This window comes from Papaver somniferum, chromosome 11, assembly GCF_003573695.1.
Source record: "Papaver somniferum cultivar HN1 chromosome 11, ASM357369v1, whole genome shotgun sequence".
NCBI classification, from domain to species: Eukaryota; Viridiplantae; Streptophyta; class Magnoliopsida; order Ranunculales; family Papaveraceae; genus Papaver; species Papaver somniferum.
In genome coordinates this window covers 127,472,441-127,494,986 of record NC_039368.1, presented here as the reverse complement: position 1 = coordinate 127,494,986, position 22,546 = coordinate 127,472,441, and the positions used below count along the sequence as shown (strand labels likewise).

The 22,546-nt window shown below is 37.4% G+C and overlaps 1 protein-coding gene and 3 pseudogenes across 1 annotated transcript; all 4 read left to right on the top strand.

Annotated features, from left to right (window-relative positions):
- Nucleotides 1-1,688: 1,688 nt before the first annotated feature.
- On the top strand, nt 1,689-7,518 carry LOC113325100 (annotated as a pseudogene).
- A 51-nt stretch (nt 7,519-7,569) lies between these two features.
- LOC113325099 lies at nt 7,570-13,386 on the top strand (annotated as a pseudogene).
- A 51-nt stretch (nt 13,387-13,437) lies between these two features.
- Nucleotides 13,438-19,261, top strand: LOC113320236 (annotated as a pseudogene).
- A 2,402-nt stretch (nt 19,262-21,663) lies between these two features.
- On the top strand, nt 21,664-22,089 carry LOC113325097 (SKP1-like protein 1A). Its single transcript, XM_026573330.1, has one exon. It carries the CDS (start codon nt 21,664-21,666, stop codon nt 22,087-22,089), a length of 426 nt encoding a protein of 141 aa, XP_026429115.1.
- Nucleotides 22,090-22,546: the final 457 nt, after the last annotated feature.

The window sequence follows — 22,546 nt, the reverse complement described above, 5'->3', positions numbered from 1 at the left end:
ACAAACAAAAATGATTTGAACTTCAACATAAATGAAATTTTTTTATAAAAGAAATGTTGAATATTAATCTAAATTCTTATTTGCATTACAGCATAGCATGAGGCAAAGAACATGGAGCAATGGTTTCGCATTCAAGGACGGGTACTTCTTATATTTCGAGGATTAGTACTTCTTATACTTCGAGGATTAGTACTTCTTATACTTTTTCGAGGATACTTCATACTTCGCATACTTCAAGAAATGATACTTCTAAAAGCTTCGGAACTTCACAAAAGAATAGAGGCAAGTACGTACTTTTCAAGAAAAGTATTCTTTCGCATAGTTCCTTCATGATAAAAGATCAAAGACTACTCCAACATCACGCATCTCGCACCAACAACTACAACAAAGTGGATTTTTCCTTGAAGATCGCTCTTCAAGCAATATTCAAGAAAAAAGAGGCAAAATGTAGGATCAGAATATCGCACAAGTATTTGTTAGTGTGCGAAATTGATTCATTTCCTTAGTGTGCGAGATGCGTCCAATGTTAGTGTGCGAGAACTTAGCACATATATAAGTTAGAAGTTAGCACAAGAATGAGACAAGATGAGTTGTATTCCACTACATGTGAGTTGTCATCCACTATGTAAACACCTATATAAAGAGAAAGGAAGGAGAGAGAAAAGGGGGAACACACACTTTAGGTAGGAGACATTTTGTAGAGAGAGAAGATAGAATTTGTATTATTATTATTATCTCTTTCTTCTTCCTTCAAGAACCTAGAGCTCCAAATACTCATTAATGGAGTCTCCATGTAACTCAAATGTAATTTCAACAATCATAGTAAACACCCTCATCCCGTGGATGTACATCACATTGATCGAACCACGTAAATCTTGTGGCCATCTTTATAATTTTAGCACTTTAATCCTTATTTTGATCATGAAATAGATTTAGATCTAGAATTTAGTTAATGGGGTGTGTTGTGGGAAAACCTGCAACTACACCATGCATGGATATATGCACAGTATATGACTTTTGGTTGAATATTTAATTAGGCTTCTGTAGACGCAGGGCATTAGTGGCGAACCACGTCAATATCTTGTCTTCTCTATTTATCTTTGATTTCATCCTGATCACATTTTTAATAGGATTAATTTTCGTATAAATTTAGTAATTTATTGAGAATTTACATAATTCAAAAAAAATTATTTTCAAGGATTTTTATTAGCTATTGTGTACGTAGCCTATATAAATAATGGATGGAGTTTTCTTTGTTTAACATTCAGCTTCTGTTGGTGATGCTCATATCAATGTGTGGAGTTTTAGCCGTTTCTACTCTAACAATTGATTTCACTGCCCTTTTTTCTTTGAAAGTTTTGCTAATATTTGCGCGTTCTATAGTTTATGCCGAAAGAATTGGTTTCATGTCATCCCTCTATATTTACATCTACGAGAGTGTTCTTCAAAACAAAATTCGAGCGATGAAAAAAATGGTGTTAATGGAAAGCTCAGATGCAACGAGCTTCCTAGTAGATGGAGATACAATTTCGGTTTCAATGAATGTAATAGAAGATACCTGCAGAGACGATGGCGACCCATTGCCAAATGTCCGAGGGGAGGTTTTGGAAAAAGTTGTTCGATACTGTCAGAAATAGTATGAACAAATGCGTTGGCCTGACAAAAGAAATGCAGAAGCGGAAGAAACAATGGTTTCAAGGAGTGGTATCTGTGCTGAACGAGTTGTTGTTGATGCTCGTCACCATATGCTTGGAAGATTATCTTCCATTATTGCCAAAGAAATCCTTAATAGACAGAAAATCATAATAGACACTCATCCAGCATGTCACTAATCCAGCCTGTCACTCTTGTATTTACGTGTCTGATTCACATTATTACACCTGTCAGTTAATGTGTGGTCATTATGTAATGACTATATATAATCATTGTCATGTGTCTGTAAAGGGTGGTTGAGCTCTGTCATCTTTTCAGTAAACAATGTTACCTTGGTATCAGAGGTAAAACTCGACCCAAGTTTTACCTTCGCTATTAATGGCTGTCTCTTGAAGCTCATCTTCTTTGTTTTTACGATTCAATCGATTGATTCTTTCTTTAATCTTTTTCAATTCTTCTCATTCTTCATCTTTGATTCTTTAATCATCAATCGATTGTTCTTGATTTTTTTTTTAAATATTTCAAGATTTCAAGATCTCAGATTTACTTTTTCTTCCTTTTTTCATTAATGGAAGCTCCAAAATCAATTTCGAAGGTTCCTTTACATCAATTAGCTAACATTGTTAGTCTCAAACTGAAGGCAGATAACTTTTTAACCTGGAAATCTCTACTTCTTGCTCTCCTTACAAAATTTCGAGTTGTTGATTACATTACCGGCACTGAAGTTTGTCTTGCTGAAAATCGTCATCCTCAAGAATATCTTCTCTGGAAAGCTGAGGATTCCACCATTATGCTTCTGCTTTACTCAACAATGTCTGAGTCTGTTATTCCATACTTTGCTGGTGCTTATAGTGCATATGAATTGTGGACAAACATTCAAACACGTTTCTCTCAAATCTCTGCTACTCATGTCATCCAGCTTCCCATCAAATTACAATCAATTCGAATGGGGAATGCATCTGTTACGAATTATCTCTCTGAGCTCAAACAAATTGTTGATTCACTTGCTGCAGCAGGATCTGTGATCAGTGACTCTGAGATTGTGGTTACAACATTGTCAAGCTTGAATTATGCTTATGATGCTTTTGCAACTTCAATTAGGATTCGAGATCCACCGGTTAGTAGTGCTGAGCTACACAATCTTCTTATTAGTGAAGAGATTGTTGTTACTACTAGAACTAAATCACTACTTGTTGAATATGAAAATAAAGCCTTTCTTGCTAATTCTCGTAGTTCATATCCTACTCAATTTCGTAATCCTAATCCTATGATGCGTGGTGGTCATAGTCCAAATTATACAGGAAAAAGATTATTCAATCCTAACTTTAGAGGTGGTTATCATCAAGCTGGATCTCGACCTTCATCATCCTTTACATCTGTTCCATACACTTATCATCATACTTCCTTTACTTCTGTTCCACCTCCATTACATACTCAAACTAGTAACGGTAAGCCACCACCATGTCAAATTTGTCACCAAGATGGTCATCTAGCTCCAAAATGTACCAACAGATTGAATTTCTCATTTCAAGGAAGAAATCCTCCTCAAAACCTTCATGCTATGCTTGCTGCTGCAAGTATATTTGGTGAAAATCCCTGGTATGCAGATAGTGGTGCTAACCACCATGTGACTTCAGATGCAGCTAATTTGGATGATTATACTTCTTATGATGGCTATGACTATATTCAAACAACTAATGGTGAAGGTATGTGTATTGCCTCTACTGGTTCTTCTCATTTGTCTACTCCTTCTAAGCAATTTTAACTACAACAAGTTTTACATGTTCCCAAGGCTTCACACAATCTTTTGTCAGTCCATCAATTCACTAAAGATAATAGCTGCACTATAACTTTCTCTTCCACTGTTTACTTTGTGCAGGATCTTCAAACTGGGAAGATTCTGTTGCAGGGACCACAACATAATGGTTTATATCCCATCAGCTTTCAAGCTCCACTTAAAAGCTTTTCATGCTGTCAAAGTCTCTCCACTCATCTGGCATCAAAGACTTGCCCATCCCTCTTTTCAAACATTTAGCAGACTTTCTCATAGTTTGTCTTTATCTAGTGATGTAATAAAAACACCACTTTTTTGTGAGTGTTGTCAGTTAGGAAGAGCTCATAAGCTCCCTTTTTCTATTACCACTTCTTTTACTAGTCATCCTTTAGAATTACTCCATATGGACTTATGGGGACCTTCCCCTGTAATGTCTAACAGTGGCTTCATGTACTATGTAAACATCATTGATGATTTTACAAGATTCTGTTGGTTGTTCCCTCTTCATAATAAATCAGATTTTAAGACCATTTTTTTTTATCAATTTAAGTCTCAAATTGAAAATCAGCTGGCTCTTAAGATTATTACAATCAGATCTGATGGAGGTGGTGAATTTATTAACAATGAACTTGCTGCATTTACTTCTACTAATGGGATAAAGCATGAGATCACTTGTCCTCATACTTATGAACAAAATGGTTTAGCTGAAGCTAAACATAGACATATTTTAGACATTGGAAGGAAAATTTTAATTCAAGCACAATTACCAGATGCTTTTTGGGTAGATTCTTTCATGACTGCAAACTATGTCATTAATGGATTACCCACTAGAGCTATTGGATTCAAGTATCCATTCGAAGCTCTATTTGGAAAACAACCAGATTATTCTATTCTCAGAAGCTTTGGTTGCTCATGTTTTCCCTGGCTTAGGCCTTATGCACCAAATAAATTTGCTCCAAGAAGTTCTCATTTTGTCTTTCTTGGCTATAGTGTACACCATAAACGCTACAGATGCTTAGAGCCATCTTGCAGAGTTTACATCTCACGACATGTAATCTTTAATGAAGATTGTTTTCCATATAATTCTCTTATGCATGGTTCTTCACCAACACCATCTGCTCTTATATTTGAGAATTTTAGGAACAAGTCTACTTCAGCATCTCAGTCAGCTTCAAACACTGCAGTTTCAACCTCAGTTCAGCATTCTGCTTCACCACCTACTGTTGTGCCTACATTGGTCTCCAACTCTCATATTATGGTTACTAGAGGAAAGGCATGTATCTTTAAACCTAAAATGTACACAACTACTAATTATCCATTACCTACTACTTTGATGTGTGCATCTCTACCTATCACTCCTACTTGTTTTTCACAAGCCATCAAAATTCCTAAGTGGAAAGTTTCTATGCATGAAGAACATCAAGCTTTTAAGGAAAGTGGTACTTACTCTCTTGTTGATCCTGAACCAGGTCAGAATGTTGTAGGTTGTAAGTGGGTTTATAGAATCAAACAAAATCCTGATGACACTATTGCTAGACTTAAATCCAGGCTAGTTGCCAAAAGATTTCATCAGCTTGAAGGTCTTGACTTTAATGAAACATTTTCTCCAGTAGCTAAACCCAGTACTATTAGGTTGATCTTATCTTTGGCAGTTAATTTTGATTGGGAGATCTTACACTTGGATGTGAGTAATGCATTTTTGCATGGTGATCTTCTTGAGGATGTCTTTATGACTCAGCCTCCTGGATTTATTGATCCTTCTAGACCAAATGCAGTATGCAAGATTCATAAATCTTTGTATGGCTTAAAACAAGCCCCAAGGGCTTGGTATGCTAAACTACATTCAGTTCTTCTCTCTTTGGGTTTCATTGCTTCTGCTGCTGATACTTCTCTGTTTGTGCAAAGATCTGGTACAAGAATAACCCTTTTTCTAGTTTATGTGGATGATATCATCCTTACTGGTACCTCCAAAGACTATTGTTCTGAACTCATTGGTATTCTTAGTGCTAAATTTCCTCTCAAAAATTTGGGTCCTTTGCACTAATTTTTGGGATTGGAAGTTAAAAGGAATTCTAATGGTTTTTTTCTATGTCAGTCCAAGTATGCTCTAGATTTGCTAGACAAAACAAAAATGGTTGGTGCTAAATGTTGTCCTTCTCCAACTTCTTCTTAAGCTAAGTTAAGTGCTTTTGATGGTGATCCTCTATAATCCTACTGAGTTTCGATCTCTGGTAGGGGCTCTTCAGTACTTGACTTGGACTAGGCCAGAACTGAGCTTCTCTGTTAATCAAGTGTGCCAATTTATGCACAAACACCCTACTACTGCTCACATGGTTGCTGCCAAACGCATTTTAAGGTATGTAAAAGGTACTATTGATCATGGTCTCCTCTTCTCTAAAGGACTGCATACTCTTCAGGGATTTAGTGATGCTGATTGGGCTGGTTCTCCGGATGATAGGAGATCCACCAGTGGTTTTTGTATCTTTTTTGGAAACAATCCTATCTCTTGGTCAGCCAAGAAGCAAGCTACTGTTGCGCGCAGCTCAACGAAGTTGAATATCGTGCTCTGGCTCATACTGCTGCTGAGATTGTTTGGTTGTGTCAATTACTACAAGACCTTCATATTTTTATACCTTCTCCTCCTTTGCTGCACTGTGATAATCTAGGCTCCATTTCCGTGGCTTCAAATCCTGTTTTCCACAGCAAGATGAAACATATGGCTCTTGATTTTCATTTTGTTCGAGAACTGGTACAACAGAAGACTCTCCAGGTTTCTTATATTTCCACTATTGAGCAACTTGCTGACATTTTTACAAAAGGCTTGAATGGACCTCGCTTCTCTATGCTGAAAGACAAGTTTCATGTTGTTGGTTTTAAAGCTCTCCAACACGCTCATCTTGGGGGTGGTAGTGGTGGTGGTGGTGGTGGTGGTGGTGGTGTGGTGGTGTAATAGACACTCATCCAGCCTGTCACTAATCCAGCCTGTCACTCTTGTATTTACGTGTCCCATTCACATTATTACACCTGTCAGTTAATGTGTGGTCATTATGTACTAACTATATATCATTGTCCTGTGTCTGTAAAGGGTGGTTGAGCTCTGTCATCTTTTCAATAAACAATGTTACCTAATCATAGTTGTTCGTTGTGGAGAGATCTGTCTTTCTGGTGGCTTTGTTCGTCAGAAAATGAAGTATCTTTGTTTCTTGAGGAATAGGATGAACGCTAAACCCTCTCAAGGTCCTATTCATTTCCGTGCTCCTGCTAAGATCCTTTGGAGGACCATCCGTGGTATATATGATTCGTATCAAGACCAAGCGTGGCTGCTGCAGTTGCTCAATTTAAAGCTTATGAGGGTATCCCACCACCTTATGACAAGATTAAGAGTGGTTATCCCCGATGCTCTTTGAGCTTTTCAGAGTTCAACTTGGACACAAGTGCTGCTTGACGGGGAGACTTTCATCTATGGTTGGATGAAGTCACACTGATACCATCAAGGATTTGAGGAGAAGAGAAGGGCAAGATCCCATTGTGGGTACAGAATATTGCACACCCCTTTAGTATGCGTACAATTCCTCAGGTGACCGCATATAGCATGTCCAAGATGACGAACAAGATGACATCACCAGATCATGAGTGAAGTGTGAAAATCTATGCGATGGTAAAGAAACCGTGCGACAATGGTGAATCCTTACGCGACATTGACGCACGTCAGATCCTAAATTAGGGGCTTTATTAGCTGTCCCTCCATAATGTAAACTCCTATATAAGGAGCCGAGCGACCTTGTGTGAGAGAGCGACCTTCTTTGAAAGTTTTGCTAATATTTGCGCGTTCTATAGTTTATGCCGAAAGAATTGGTTTCATGTCATCCCTCTATATTTACATCTACGAGAGTGTTCTTCAAAACAAAATTCGAGCGATGAAAAAAATGGTGTTAATGGAAAGCTCAGATGCAACGAGCTTCCTAGTAGATGGAGATACAATTTCGGTTTCAATGAATGTAATAGAAGATACCTGCAGAGACGATGGCGACCCATTGCCAAATGTCCGAGGGGAGGTTTTGGAAAAAGTTGTTCGATACTGTCAGAAATAGCATGAACAAATGCGTTGGCCTGACAAAAGAAATGCAGAAGCGGAAGAAACAATGGTTTCAAGGAGTGGCATCTGTGCTGAACGAGTTGTTGTTGATGCTCGTTACCATATGCTTGGAATATTATCTTCCATTATTTCCAAAGAACTCCTTAATAGACAGAAAATCATAATAGACACTCATCCAGCATGTCACTAATCCAACCTGTCACTCTTGTATTTACGTGTCTGATTCACATTATTACACCTGTCAGTTAATGTGTGGTCATTATGTAATGACTATATATAATCATTGTCATGTGTCTGTAAAGGGTGGTTGAGCTCTGTCATCTTTTCAGTTACAATGTTACCTTGGTATCAGAGGTAAAACTCGACCCAAGTTTTACCTTCGCTATTAATGGCTGTCTCTTGAAGCTCATCTTCTTTGTTTTTACGATTCAATCGATTGATTCTTTCTTTAATCTTTTTCAATTCTTCTCATTCTTCATCTTTGATTCTTTAATCATCAATCGATTGTTCTTGATTCTTTTTTTAAATATTTCAAGATTTCAAGATCTCAGATTTACTTTTTCTTCCTTTTTTTCATTAATGGAAGCTCCAAAATCAATTTCGAAGGTTCCTTTACATCAATTAGCTAACATTGTTAGTCTCAAACTGAAGGCAGATAACTTTTTAACCTGGAAATCTCTACTTCTTGCTCTCCTTACAAAATTTCGAGTTGTTGATTACATTACCGGCGCTGAAGTTTGTCTTGCTGAAAATCGTCATCCTCAAGAATATCTTCTCTGGAAAGCTGAGGATTCCACCATTATGCTTCTGCTTTACTCAACAATGTCTGAGTCTGTTATTCCATACTTTGCTGGTGCTTATAGTGCATATGAATTGTGGACAAACATTCAAAAACGTTTCTCTCAAGTCTCTGCTACTCATGTCATCCCACTTCGCATCAAATTACAATCAATTCGAATGGGGAATGCATATGTTACGAATTATCTCTCTGAGCTCAAACAAATTGTTGATTCACTTGCTGCAGCAGGATCTGTGATCAGTGACTCTGAGATTGTGGTTACAACATTGTCAAGCTTGAATTCTGCTTATGATGCTTTTGCAACTTCAATTAGGATTCGAGATCCACCGGTTAGTAGTGCTGAGCTACACAATCTTCTTATTAGTGAAGAGATTGTTGTTACTACTAGAACTAAATCACTACTTGTTGAATATGAAAATAAAGCCTTTCTTGCTAATTCTTGTAGTTCATATCCTACTCAATTTCGTAATCCTAATCCTATGATGCGTGGTGGTCATAGTCCAAATTATACAGGAAAAAGATTATTCAATCCTAACTTTAGAGGTGGTTATCATCAAGCTGGATCTCGACCTTCATCATCCTTTACATCTGTTCCATACACTTATCATCATACTTCCTTTACTTCTGTTCCACCTCCATTACATACTCAAACTAGTAACGGTAAGCCACCACCATGTCAAATTTGTCACCAAGATGGTCATCTAGCTCCAAAATGTACCAACAGATTGAATTTCTCATTTCAAGGAAGAAATCCTCCTCAAAACCTTCATGCTATGCTTGCTGCTGCAAGTATATTTGGTGAAAATCCCTGGTATGCAGATAGTGGTGCTAACCACCATGTGACTTCAGATGCAGCTAATTTGGATGATTATACTTCTTATGATGGCTATGACTATATTCAAACAACTAATGGTGAAGGTATGTGTATTGCCTCTACTGGTTCTTCTCATTTGTCTACTCCTTCTAAGCAATTTTAACTACAACAAGTTTTACATGTTCCCAAGGCTTCACACAATCTTTTGTCAGTCCATCAATTCACTAAAGATAATAGCTGCACTATAACTTTCTCTTCCACTGTTTACTTTGTGCAGGATCTTCAAACTGGGAAGATTCTGTTGCAGGGACCACAACATAATGGTTTATATCCCATCAGCTTTCAAGCTCCACTTAAAAGCTTTTCATGCTGTCAAAGTCTCTCCACTCATCTGGCATCAAAGACTTGCCCATCCCTCTTTTCAAACATTTAGCAGACTTTCTCATAGTTTGTCTTTATCTAGTGATGTAATAAAAACACCACTTTTTTGTGAGTGTTGTCAGTTAGGAAGAGCTCATAAGCTCCCTTTTTCTATTACCACTTCTTTTACTAGTCATCCTTTAGAATTACTCCATATGGACTTATGGGGACCTTCCCCTGTAATGTCTAACAGTGGCTTCATGTACTATGTAAACATCATTGATGATTTTACAAGATTCTGTTGGTTGTTCCCTCTTCATAATAAATCAGATTTTAAGACCATTTTTTTTATCAATTTAAGTCTCAAATTGAAAATCAGCTGGCTCTTAAGATTATTACAATCAGATCTGATGGAGGTGGTGAATTTATTAACAATGAACTTGCTGCATTTACTTCTACTAATGGGATAAAGCATGAGATCACTTGTCCTCATACTTATGAACAAAATGGTTTAGCTGAAGCTAAACATAGACATATTTTAGACATTGGAAGGAAAATTTTAATTCAAGCACAATTACCAGATGCTTTTTGGGTAGATTCTTTCATGACTGCAAACTATGTCATTAATGGATTACCCACTAGAGCTATTGGATTCAAGTATCCATTCGAAGCTCTATTTGGAAAACAACCAGATTATTCTATTCTCAGAAGCTTTGGTTGCTCATGTTTTCCCTGGCTTAGGCCTTATGCACCAAATAAATTTGCTCCAAGAAGTTCTCATTGTGTCTTTCTTGGCTATAGTGTACACCATAAACGCTACAGATGCTTAGAGCCATCTTGCAGAGTTTACATCTCACGACATGTAATCTTTAATGAAGATTGTTTTCCATATAATTCTCTTATGCATGGTTCTTCACCAACACCATCTGCTCTTATATTTGAGAATTTTAGGAACAAGTCTACTTCAGCATCTCAGTCAGCTTCAAACACTGCAGTTTCAACCTCAGTTCAGCATTCTGCTTCACCACCTACTGTTGTGCCTACATTGGTCTCCAACTCTCATATTATGGTTACTAGAGGAAAGGCATGTATCTTTAAACCTAAAATGTACACAACTACTAATTATCCATTACCTACTACTTTGATGTGTGCATCTCTACCTATCACTCCTACTTGTTTTTCACAAGCCATCAAAATTCCTAAGTGGAAAGTTTCTATGCATGAAGAACATCAAGCTTTTAAGGAAAGTGGTACTTACTCTCTTGTTGATCCTGAACCAGGTCAGAATGTTGTAGGTTGTAAGTGGGTTTATAGAATCAAACAAAATCCTGATGACACTATTGCTAGACTTAAATCCAGGCTAGTTGCCAAAAGATTTCATCAGCTTGAAGGTCTTGACTTTAATGAAACATTTTCTCCAGTAGTAAACCCAGTACTATTAGGTTGATCTTATCTTTGGCAGTTAATTTTGATTGGGAGATCTTACACTTGGATGTGAGTAATGCATTTTTGCATGGTGATCTTCTTGAGGATGTCTTTATGACTCAGCCTCCTGGATTTATTGATCCTTCTAGACCAAATGCAGTATGCAAGCTTCATAAATCTTTGTATGGCTTAAAACAAGCCCCAAGGGCTTGGTATGCTAAACTACATTCAGTTCTTCTCTCTTTGGGTTTCATTGCTTCTGCTGCTGATACTTCTCTGTTTGTGCAAAGATCTGGTACAAGAATAACCCTTTTTCTAGTTTATGTGGATGATATCATCCTTACTGGTACCTCCAAAGACTATTGTTCTGAACTCATTGGTATTCTTAGTGCTAAATTTCCTCTCAAAAATTTGGGTCCTTTGCACTAATTTTTGGGATTGGAAGTTAAAAGGAATTCTAATGGTTTTTTTCTATGTCAGTCCAAGTATGCTCTAGATTTGCTAGACAAAACAAAAATGGTTGGTGCTAAATGTTGTCCTTCTCCAACTTCTTCTTAAGCTAAGTTAAGTGCTTTTGATGGTGATCCTCTATAATCCTACTGAGTTTCGATCTCTGGTAGGGGCTCTTCAGTACTTGACTTGGACTAGGCCAGAACTGAGCTTCTCTGTTAATCAAGTGTGCCAATTTATGCACAAACCCATTACTGCTCACATGGTTGCTGCCAAACGCATTTTGAGGTATGTAAAAGGTACTATTGATCATGGTCTCCTCTTCTCTAAAGGACTGCATACTCTTCAGGGATTTAGTGATGCTGATTGGGCTGGTTCTCCGGATGATAGGAGATCCACCAGTGGTTTTTGTATCTTTTTTGGAAACAATCCTATCTCTTGGTCAACCAAGAAGCAAGCTACTGTTGCGCGCAGCTCAACGAAGTTGAATATCGTGCTCTGGCTCATACTGCTGCTGAGATTGTTTGGTTGTGTCAATTACTACAAGACCTTCATATTTTTATACCTTCTCCTCCTTTGCTGCACTGTGATAATCTAGGCTCCATTTCCGTGGCTTCAAATCCTGTTTTCCACAGCAAGATGAAACATATGGCTCTTGATTTTCATTTTGTTCGAGAACTGGTACAACAGAAGACTCTCCAGGTTTCTTATATTTCCACTATTGAGAAACTTGCTGACATTTTTACAAAAGGCTTGAATGGACCTCGCTTCTCTATGCTGAAAGACAAGTTTCATGTTGTTGGTTTTAAAGCTCTCCAACACGCTCATCTTGGGGGTGGTGGTGGTGGTGGTGGTGGTGGTGGTGGTGTAATAGACACTCATCCAGCCTGTCACTAATCCAGCCTGTCACTCTTGTATTTACGTGTCCCATTCACATTATTACACCTGTCAGTTAATGTGTGGTCATTATGTACTAACTATATATAGTCATTGTCCTGTGTCTGTAAAGGGTGGTTGAGCTCTGTCATCTTTTCAATAAACAATGTTACCTAATCATAGTTGTTCGTTGTGGAGAGATCTGTCTTTCTGGTGGCTTTGTTCGTCAGAAAATGAAGTATCTTTGTTTCTTGAGGAATAGGATGAACGCTAAACCCTCTCAAGGTCCTATTCATTTCCGTGCTCCTGCTAAGATCCTTTGGAGGACCATCCGTGGTATATATGATTCGTATCAAGACCAAGCGTGGCTGCTGCAGTTGCTCAATTTAAAGCTTATGAGGGTATCCCACCACCTTATGACAAGATTAAGAGTGGTTATCCCCGATGCTCTTTGAGCTTTTCAGAGTTCAACTTGGACACAAGTGCTGCTTGACGGGGAGACTTTCATCTATGGTTGGATGAAGTCACACTGATACCATCAAGGATTTGAGGAGAAGAGAAGGGCAAGATCCCATTGTGGGTACAGAATATTGCACACCCCTTTAGTATGCGTACAATTCCTCAGGTGACCGCATATAGCATGTCCAAGATGACGAACAAGATGACATCACCAGATCATGAGTGAAGTGTGAAAATCTATGCGATGGTAAAGAAACCGTGCGACAATGGTGAATCCTTACGCGACATTGACGCACGTCAGATCCTAAATTAGGGGCTTTATTAGCTGTCCCTCCATAATGTAAACTCCTATATAAGGAGCCGAGCGACCTTGTGTGAGAGAGCGACCTTCTTTGAAAGTTTTGCTAATATTTGCGCGTTCTATAGTTTATGCCGAAAGAATTGGTTTCATGTCATCCCTCTATATTTACATCTACGAGAGTGTTCTTCAAAACAAAATTCGAGCGATGAAAAAAATGGTGTTAATGGAAAGCTCAGATGCAACGAGCTTCCTAGTAGATGGAGATACAATTTCGGTTTCAATGAATGTAATAGAAGATACCTGCAGAGACGATGGCGACCCATTGCCAAATGTCCGAGGGGAGGTTTTGGAAAAAGTTGTTCGATACTGTCAGAAATAGCATGAACAAATGCGTTGGCCTGACAAAAGAAATGCAGAAGCGGAAGAAACAATGGTTTCAAGGAGTGGCATCTGTGCTGAACGAGTTGTTGTTGATGCTCGTTACCATATGCTTGGAATATTATCTTCCATTATTTCCAAAGAACTCCTTAATAGACAGAAAATCATAATAGACACTCATCCAGCATGTCACTAATCCAACCTGTCACTCTTGTATTTACGTGTCTGATTCACATTATTACACCTGTCAGTTAATGTGTGGTCATTATGTAATGACTATATATAATCATTGTCATGTGTCTGTAAAGGGTGGTTGAGCTCTGTCATCTTTTCAGTTACAATGTTACCTTGGTATCAGAGGTAAAACTCGACCCAAGTTTTACCTTCGCTATTAATGGCTGTCTCTTGAAGCTCATCTTCTTTGTTTTTACGATTCAATCGATTGATTCTTTCTTTAATCTTTTTCAATTCTTCTCATTCTTCATCTTTGATTCTTTAATCATCAATCGATTGTTCTTGATTCTTTTTTTAAATATTTCAAGATTTCAAGATCTCAGATTTACTTTTTCTTCCTTTTTTTCATTAATGGAAGCTCCAAAATCAATTTCGAAGGTTCCTTTACATCAATTAGCTAACATTGTTAGTCTCAAACTGAAGGCAGATAACTTTTTAACCTGGAAATCTCTACTTCTTGCTCTCCTTACAAAATTTCGAGTTGTTGATTACATTACCGGCGCTGAAGTTTGTCTTGCTGAAAATCGTCATCCTCAAGAATATCTTCTCTGGAAAGCTGAGGATTCCACCATTATGCTTCTGCTTTACTCAACAATGTCTGAGTCTGTTATTCCATACTTTGCTGGTGCTTATAGTGCATATGAATTGTGGACAAACATTCAAAAACGTTTCTCTCAAGTCTCTGCTACTCATGTCATCCCACTTCGCATCAAATTACAATCAATTCGAATGGGGAATGCATATGTTACGAATTATCTCTCTGAGCTCAAACAAATTGTTGATTCACTTGCTGCAGCAGGATCTGTGATCAGTGACTCTGAGATTGTGGTTACAACATTGTCAAGCTTGAATTCTGCTTATGATGCTTTTGCAACTTCAATTAGGATTCGAGATCCACCGGTTAGTAGTGCTGAGCTACACAATCTTCTTATTAGTGAAGAGATTGTTGTTACTACTAGAACTAAATCACTACTTGTTGAATATGAAAATAAAGCCTTTCTTGCTAATTCTTGTAGTTCATATCCTACTCAATTTCGTAATCCTAATCCTATGATGCGTGGTGGTCATAGTCCAAATTATACAGGAAAAAGATTATTCAATCCTAACTTTAGAGGTGGTTATCATCAAGCTGGATCTCGACCTTCATCATCCTTTACATCTGTTCCATACACTTATCATCATACTTCCTTTACTTCTGTTCCACCTCCATTACATACTCAAACTAGTAACGGTAAGCCACCACCATGTCAAATTTGTCACCAAGATGGTCATCTAGCTCCAAAATGTACCAACAGATTGAATTTCTCATTTCAAGGAAGAAATCCTCCTCAAAACCTTCATGCTATGCTTGGCTGCAAGTATATTTGGTGAAAATCCCTGGTATGCAGATAGTGGTGCTAACCACCATGTGACTTCAGATGCAGCTAATTTGGATGATTATACTTCTTATGATGGCTATGACTATATTCAAACAACTAATGGTGAAGGTATGTGTATTGCCTCTACTGGTTCTTCTCATTTGTCTACTCCTTCTAAGCAATTTTAACTACAACAAGTTTTACATGTTCCCAAGGCTTCACACAATCTTTTGTCAGTCCATCAATTCACTAAAGATAATAGCTGCACTATAACTTTCTCTTCCACTGTTTACTTTGTGCAGGATCTTCAAACTGGGAAGATTCTGTTGCAGGGACCACAACATAATGGTTTATATCCCATCAGCTTTCAAGCTCCACTTAAAAGCTTTTCATGCTGTCAAAGTCTCTCCACTCATCTGGCATCAAAGACTTGCCCATCCCTCTTTTCAAACATTTAGCAGACTTTCTCATAGTTTGTCTTTATCTAGTGATGTAATAAAAACACCACTTTTTTGTGAGTGTTGTCAGTTAGGAAGAGCTCATAAGCTCCCTTTTTCTATTACCACTTCTTTTACTAGTCATCCTTTAGAATTACTCCATATGGACTTATGGGGACCTTCCCCTGTAATGTCTAACAGTGGCTTCATGTACTATGTAAACATCATTGATGATTTTACAAGATTCTGTTGGTTGTTCCCTCTTCATAATAAATCAGATTTTAAGACCATTTTTTTTTATCAATTTAAGTCTCAAATTGAAAATCAGCTGGCTCTTAAGATTATTACAATCAGATCTGATGGAGGTGGTGAATTTATTAACAATGAACTTGCTGCATTTACTTCTACTAATGGGATAAAGCATGAGATCACTTGTCCTCATACTTATGAACAAAATGGTTTAGCTGAAGCTAAACATAGACATATTTTAGACATTGGAAGGAAAATTTTAATTCAAGCACAATTACCAGATGCTTTTTGGGTAGATTCTTTCATGACTGCAAACTATGTCATTAATGGATTACCCACTAGAGCTATTGGATTCAAGTATCCATTCGAAGCTCTATTTGGAAAACAACCAGATTATTCTATTCTCAGAAGCTTTGGTTGCTCATGTTTTCCCTGGCTTAGGCCTTATGCACCAAATAAATTTGCTCCAAGAAGTTCTCATTGTGTCTTTCTTGGCTATAGTGTACACCATAAACGCTACAGATGCTTAGAGCCATCTTGCAGAGTTTACATCTCACGACATGTAATCTTTAATGAAGATTGTTTTCCATATAATTCTCTTATGCATGGTTCTTCACCAACACCATCTGCTCTTATATTTGAGAATTTTAGGAACAAGTCTACTTCAGCATCTCAGTCAGCTTCAAACACTGCAGTTTCAACCTCAGTTCAGCATTCTGCTTCACCACCTACTGTTGTGCCTACATTGGTCTCCAACTCTCATATTATGGTTACTAGAGGAAAGGCATGTATCTTTAAACCTAAAATGTACACAACTACTAATTATCCATTACCTACTACTTTGATGTGTGCATCTCTACCTATCACTCCTACTTGTTTTTCACAAGCCATCAAAATTCCTAAGTGGAAAGTTTCTATGCATGAAGAACATCAAGCTTTTAAGGAAAGTGGTACTTACTCTCTTGTTGATCCTGAACCAGGTCAGAATGTTGTAGGTTGTAAGTGGGTTTATAGAATCAAACAAAATCCTGATGACACTATTGCTAGACTTAAATCCAGGCTAGTTGCCAAAAGATTTCATCAGCTTGAAGGTCTTGACTTTAATGAAACATTTTCTCCAGTAGTTAAACCCAGTACTATTAGGTTGATCTTATCTTTGGCAGTTAATTTTGATTGGGAGATCTTACACTTGGATGTGAGTAATGCATTTTTGCATGGTGATCTTCTTGAGGATGTCTTTATGACTCAGCCTCCTGGATTTATTGATCCTTCTAGACCAAATGCAGTATGCAAGCTTCATAAATCTTTGTATGGCTTAAAACAAGCCCCAAGGGCTTGGTATGCTAAACTACATTCAGTTCTTCTCTCTTTGGGTTTCATTGCTTCTGCTGCTGATACTTCTCTGTTTGTGCAAAGATCTGGTACAAGAATAACCCTTTTTCTAGTTTATGTGGATGATATCATCCTTACTGGTACCTCCAAAGACTATTGTTCTGAACTCATTGGTATTCTTAGTGCTAAATTTCCTCTCAAAAATTTGGGTCCTTTGCACTAATTTTTGGGATTGGAAGTTAAAAGGAATTCTAATGGTTTTTTTCTATGTCAGTCCAAGTATGCTCTAGATTTGCTAGACAAAACAAAAATGGTTGGTGCTAAATGTTGTCCTTCTCCAACTTCTTCTTAAGCTAAGTTAAGTGCTTTTGATGGTGATCCTCTATAATCCTACTGAGTTTCGATCTCTGGTAGGGGCTCTTCAGTACTTGACTTGGACTAGGCCAGAACTGAGCTTCTCTGTTAATCAAGTGTGCCAATTTATGCACAAACCCATTACTGCTCACATGGTTGCTGCCAAACGCATTTTGAGGTATGTAAAAGGTACTATTGATCATGGTCTCCTCTTCTCTAAAGGACTGCATACTCTTCAGGGATTTAGTGATGCTGATTGGGCTGGTTCTCCGGATGATAGGAGATCCACCAGTGGTTTTTGTATCTTTTTTGGAAACAATCCTATCTCTTGGTCAACCAAGAAGCAAGCTACTGTTGCGCGCAGCTCAACGAAGTTGAATATCGTGCTCTGGCTCATACTGCTGCTGAGATTGTTTGGTTGTGTCAATTACTACAAGACCTTCATATTTTTATACCTTATCCTCCTTTGCTGCACTGTGATAATCTAGGCTCCATTTCCGTGGCTTCAAATCCTGTTTTCCACAGCAAGATGAAACATATGGCTCTTGATTTTCATTTTGTTCGAGAACTGGTACAACAGAAGACTCTCCAGGTTTCTTATATTTCCACTATTGAGAAACTTGCTGACATTTTTACAAAAGGCTTGAATGGACCTCGCTTCTCTATGCTGAAAGACAAGTTTCATGTTGTTGGTTTTAAAGCTCTCCAACACGCTCATCTTGGGGGTGGTGGTGGTGGTGGTGGTGGTGGTGGTGGTGTAATAGACACTCATCCAGCCTGTCACTAATCCAGCCTGTCACTCTTGTATTTACGTGTCCCATTCACATTATTACACCTGTCAGTTAATGTGTGGTCATTATGTACTAACTATATATAGTCATTGTCCTGTGTCTGTAAAGGGTGGTTGAGCTCTGTCATCTTTTCAATAAACAATGTTACCTAATCATAGTTGTTCGTTGTGGAGAGATCTGTCTTTCTGGTGGCTTTGTTCGTCAGAAAATGAAGTATCTTTGTTTCTTGAGGAATAGGATGAACGCTAAACCCTCTCAAGGTCCTATTCATTTCCGTGCTCCTGCTAAGATCCTTTGGAGGACCATCCGTGGTATATATGATTCATATCAAGACCAAGCGTGGCTGCTGCAGTTGCTCAATTTAAAGCTTATGATGGTATCCCACCACCTTATGACAAGATTAAGAGTGGTTATCCCCGATGCTCTTTGAGCTTTTCAGAGTTCAACTTGGACACAAGTGCTGCTTGACGGGGAGACTTTCATCTATGGTTGGATGAAGTCACACTGATACCATCAAGGATTTGAGGAGAAGAGAAGGGCAAGATCCCATTGTGGGTACAGAATATTGCACACCCCTTTAGTATGCGTACAATTCCTCAGGTGACCGCATATAGCATGTCCAAGATGACGAACAAGATGACATCACCAGATCATGAGTGAAGTGTGAAAATCTATGCGATGGTAAAGAAACCGTGCGGCAATGGTGAATCCTTACGCGACATTGACGCACGTCAGATCCTAAATTAGGGGCTTTATTAGCTGTCCCTCCATAATGTAAACTCCTATATAAGGAGCCGAGCGACCTTGTGTGAGAGAGCGATCTTTTTGAGAGCTTAGACAAAAAATTTAGGAGAAAGAAAGATTATTTACTTCCCAAGTTAGGGTTTTCACATAACTTTCTATTTGATCTAAAGATTTTAATAAAACTTCATATGATTTTTGTGATGATTTCTTAGTTCTATAAATTTTACTAAGGGAGTGGTTGTGAGATTTCTCGCAACTACATCCATGTAGCATATAAACGTAAAAAGCAGTTGAACAGGTTGAGGCTCAAGGCCGAGAAGACTGCAGTGCTGAAGGATAACTTGGTGGTTGGTGCACAGCTGCAAATTCTTGCTTGACAGTTTTGAGGATTTTGGCACCTGCCGTTTACTTTGTTTGCGATTTTAATATCCAGCTGAATGCTGATGAATCACACATATAACAGAATAACAGATGAGGTGCAAGTCTTATTTAGTGGAATTTGTTTCCACATTTACTTTTCTTGAATGGATGAGTCTTCATGAATTTCATTTCAATGCTTAAAGAAGGTACTATCAAACGTGACAAGGCGTTGACAAAATAATAAACCTATCAAGAGTTCCGCTACTAGCAATTAATTTTCTGTGTCAAACAAATTTTGGTTTACAAGATATATTTGGTATCAAATGAGTAAATTTTAACCATGAAAATTTTAATTTTTAAGGTCCTCTATAATCCAGCAGCAATTCGGAACACTGTAAGAATTGTCCTCCTGAATATGCCAATAACACGATCTTCAGTCTCATCAATCATCATGCATGCAGATCAATAACCATAAATACCATCCACGAACTTCTCCCTCTCTCGTTGAAATTTCTTTTTAGTGACCCAATTTTGGAAATGTCAAAAAGCTCAATGTCAAATGCCATCAAGGCTGAAAATCTTTAGCCTTCGGTTCCTCCTCTCTTTAATTATTTTTCCGTTTTTTGAAAATTAAAACGGCTTTAGTGTAAATATTGACCTCTCCTTCTCCCTATATAACTCAAATATCTTAAGCCATTAAGAAAAAAAATCTCATAGTAGAATTTTCATGAAAATACAACTTATTACGCTATTCATTTTGATTAATTACTGATCTTATTTTATATTTTTGTTATGTCATCTTAGATTTTTGCAGATTTGATGCGTCAAGTGGAATTTAAGAAAAGATTTCTTGAAGATAGTAATTACATGTTTAATGGTATGGGATATGTCGATGGCAATCTGTTATACAATAATTTACTTGAAGATTTCACCAGGTTTTCAAAATTTCTACTAGCCTATATGATGTTCTTTGATGTATGACATGAAAAGATTTTGTATTTGATTTCCAAAATATGCTCAAAATTAATAGGTGACATGAAATCACATATTTCTTAATTTTGAACGCATTTTCCGAATAAAATAGAATAATTTTTTCATGTCGTACATTAAAGAACATCATATTCAATAGCGAAATTCTTGAAAAATCAAGTGTAGTGAAATATCAAGAGCGCACATATATATATATATACATACATGTGTAGCCACAGCCACTCTACGTGTACATCTGGCAATGTCTTCACTAGTCTGAATTTCGTGTTACATGGTCCCTTTATCTACTTTTTCACAGCTTCAGAAATCTATTGACATACTTTTAACTTTGTTCTGCAGTTTGAAGTCCTAACGCTTTTGAGTTTGTGTTCAATTGTGATATACAGGTAAAGTGTTTATTCACTATTTTTTAGTTGTCATCCTAAAATACAACCTTTGTTAGGGAAGTTTAGGTTTGATCATGCTTTGTGTTGATTTGTAGAGGCAGCATATGTTGTCCTTGCAGGTATTTTTCGGTATTGTTGGGACTTGAACTGACTACGCATTTTTGTTTCTTGGTTCTACAGGTTTGTTTTGTCTAGATCCGATTGAATTTAAGTTAGCGATCAAAGACATAAATGGTGAAGTTTGGCGGGTAAAATTCTATATTGTATGAATAATTTTGAACTTTCTTAGTTAGGTTTGCAAAAGAATTTCAGATTGAGCACTTAATTTAGTGCTGAAAAATGTTTGACTTATTTTGCAATTATAACTCTTGTCTGAGACTAATGAATAAGATTGAATTTTTTTTTGGATAAATTACTTTCTTTGAGCTTCTACATTGAATGTATTGACTTCCTTTATGCAGTTTGTGAATGTATGAATTGCAATTCCAAGAAAATGGCCTGCAATTAGGTTTCAAGTTTAAATGTGTTGTAGGCTTGTACACTGAAAGTACGAGTCCAGGAGGAGGATAAATATTATAGGCCTGTAAACTGGAAGCCCAGGTCTATAATCATGACCTGGGATGTACCTTTTTTTCTTAATTGTAATTAAAGAATTGTCACGGGAAAAACCGTAAAACAAATTGTTAGTAAATAAACACGTGTCTTCTAAGTAATGTTGCAATATAACAGTAACACTTATATCCGTTGCTTTAGTCGTAACAAGAAAATGACACGTGTCTCTTGGTGAATTGTTGTAGTTATGATTAACAGTTAAAATCGTTGGTTTATATGTGATAACTAAAACACGTGTCGCTATCATAAAATTAGGTCAATTGTGACCGTTTATTATTGTTACGTTTGTTTTATGTGACTGTATCTAGATTTTGTTACAGATACAACCGTTACAAACGCAATCACAATAATTAATAACGGGCTATTTAGTACAATTATAACCGTTACAAATTCAGTTAGTAACAGGTATAGTCTGTGACAAAATCCTGGAAATGGTGTTGTGTGAAGGAGTAAATTATTTGGTAAGTCAGAATGCCATCGGCATATCCCATACAATTAAGCACGCGATTGAAGGCATAGGGTCTGGTCATGCCATCCCACTGCCTAACGTCCGGGCTGAAGTGCTCGAAAAGGTCATCGAGTACTGTGACAGATGTTTTCAGCAGCAGAGCTGGCCTGCTGAATATGCAAAGTCCAATGAAGCATTGCTCTTCGAGATTCTCTTGGCAGCTGATTATTTGAACATTGCAAGTCTGCAGAACTTGATGTGCCAGGCGATTAGCGGTCTTGTTATGGGTAAGAGTGGAGTAGAGCTCCGCAGTGCCTTGAACATTCAAGGAAACTTTGACGCTGATGAAGAGGCTCATCTTCGAAACACTTTGACTGGGTTGGGCTGTGTTTTGGAGCGCCAAGATTAGTGAATGCAAGCTTTTTTACTGTTATTGTCTGCATTGTCTAGCTGAGTGCTGATGGATATAGTAGTGATCAAATAAAATGTTGGTTGTATCATCAGTGAGGAATAAAATGACAATTCTACTTCTTTATATGAATTTCTTTTCTCAGGTTTTATAGAATTATTCTCATTTCACATGTAGCACAATTTTAAAATCTTTCTTTTATGCTAATTTGGTTATTTGACCGAGAAGTGAGAGCCCAATAAATACAAGATGAGAAGGCAAAAAAAAAATACTCGTAAAAAAACATGAGTAGATCAAATCTTATGGCTCCAAACCATTCGAAAATCAAAACTCATTTTGAAACTCAAACGAAATGAGATCATTTCTCGTTGCATTTTCCATTGGAATTGACCACGTCAATTTTATTTTATTTTCTATGTAAAGCAAAGGTTGGTTTACTAGGCATATTTTGGCTCAA

Coding starts and splice junctions, on each gene's coding strand:
- LOC113325097 (XM_026573330.1), top strand. CDS start 21,664: ATGGTGTTGTGTGAAGGAGTAAATTATTTGGTAAGTCAGAATGCCATC.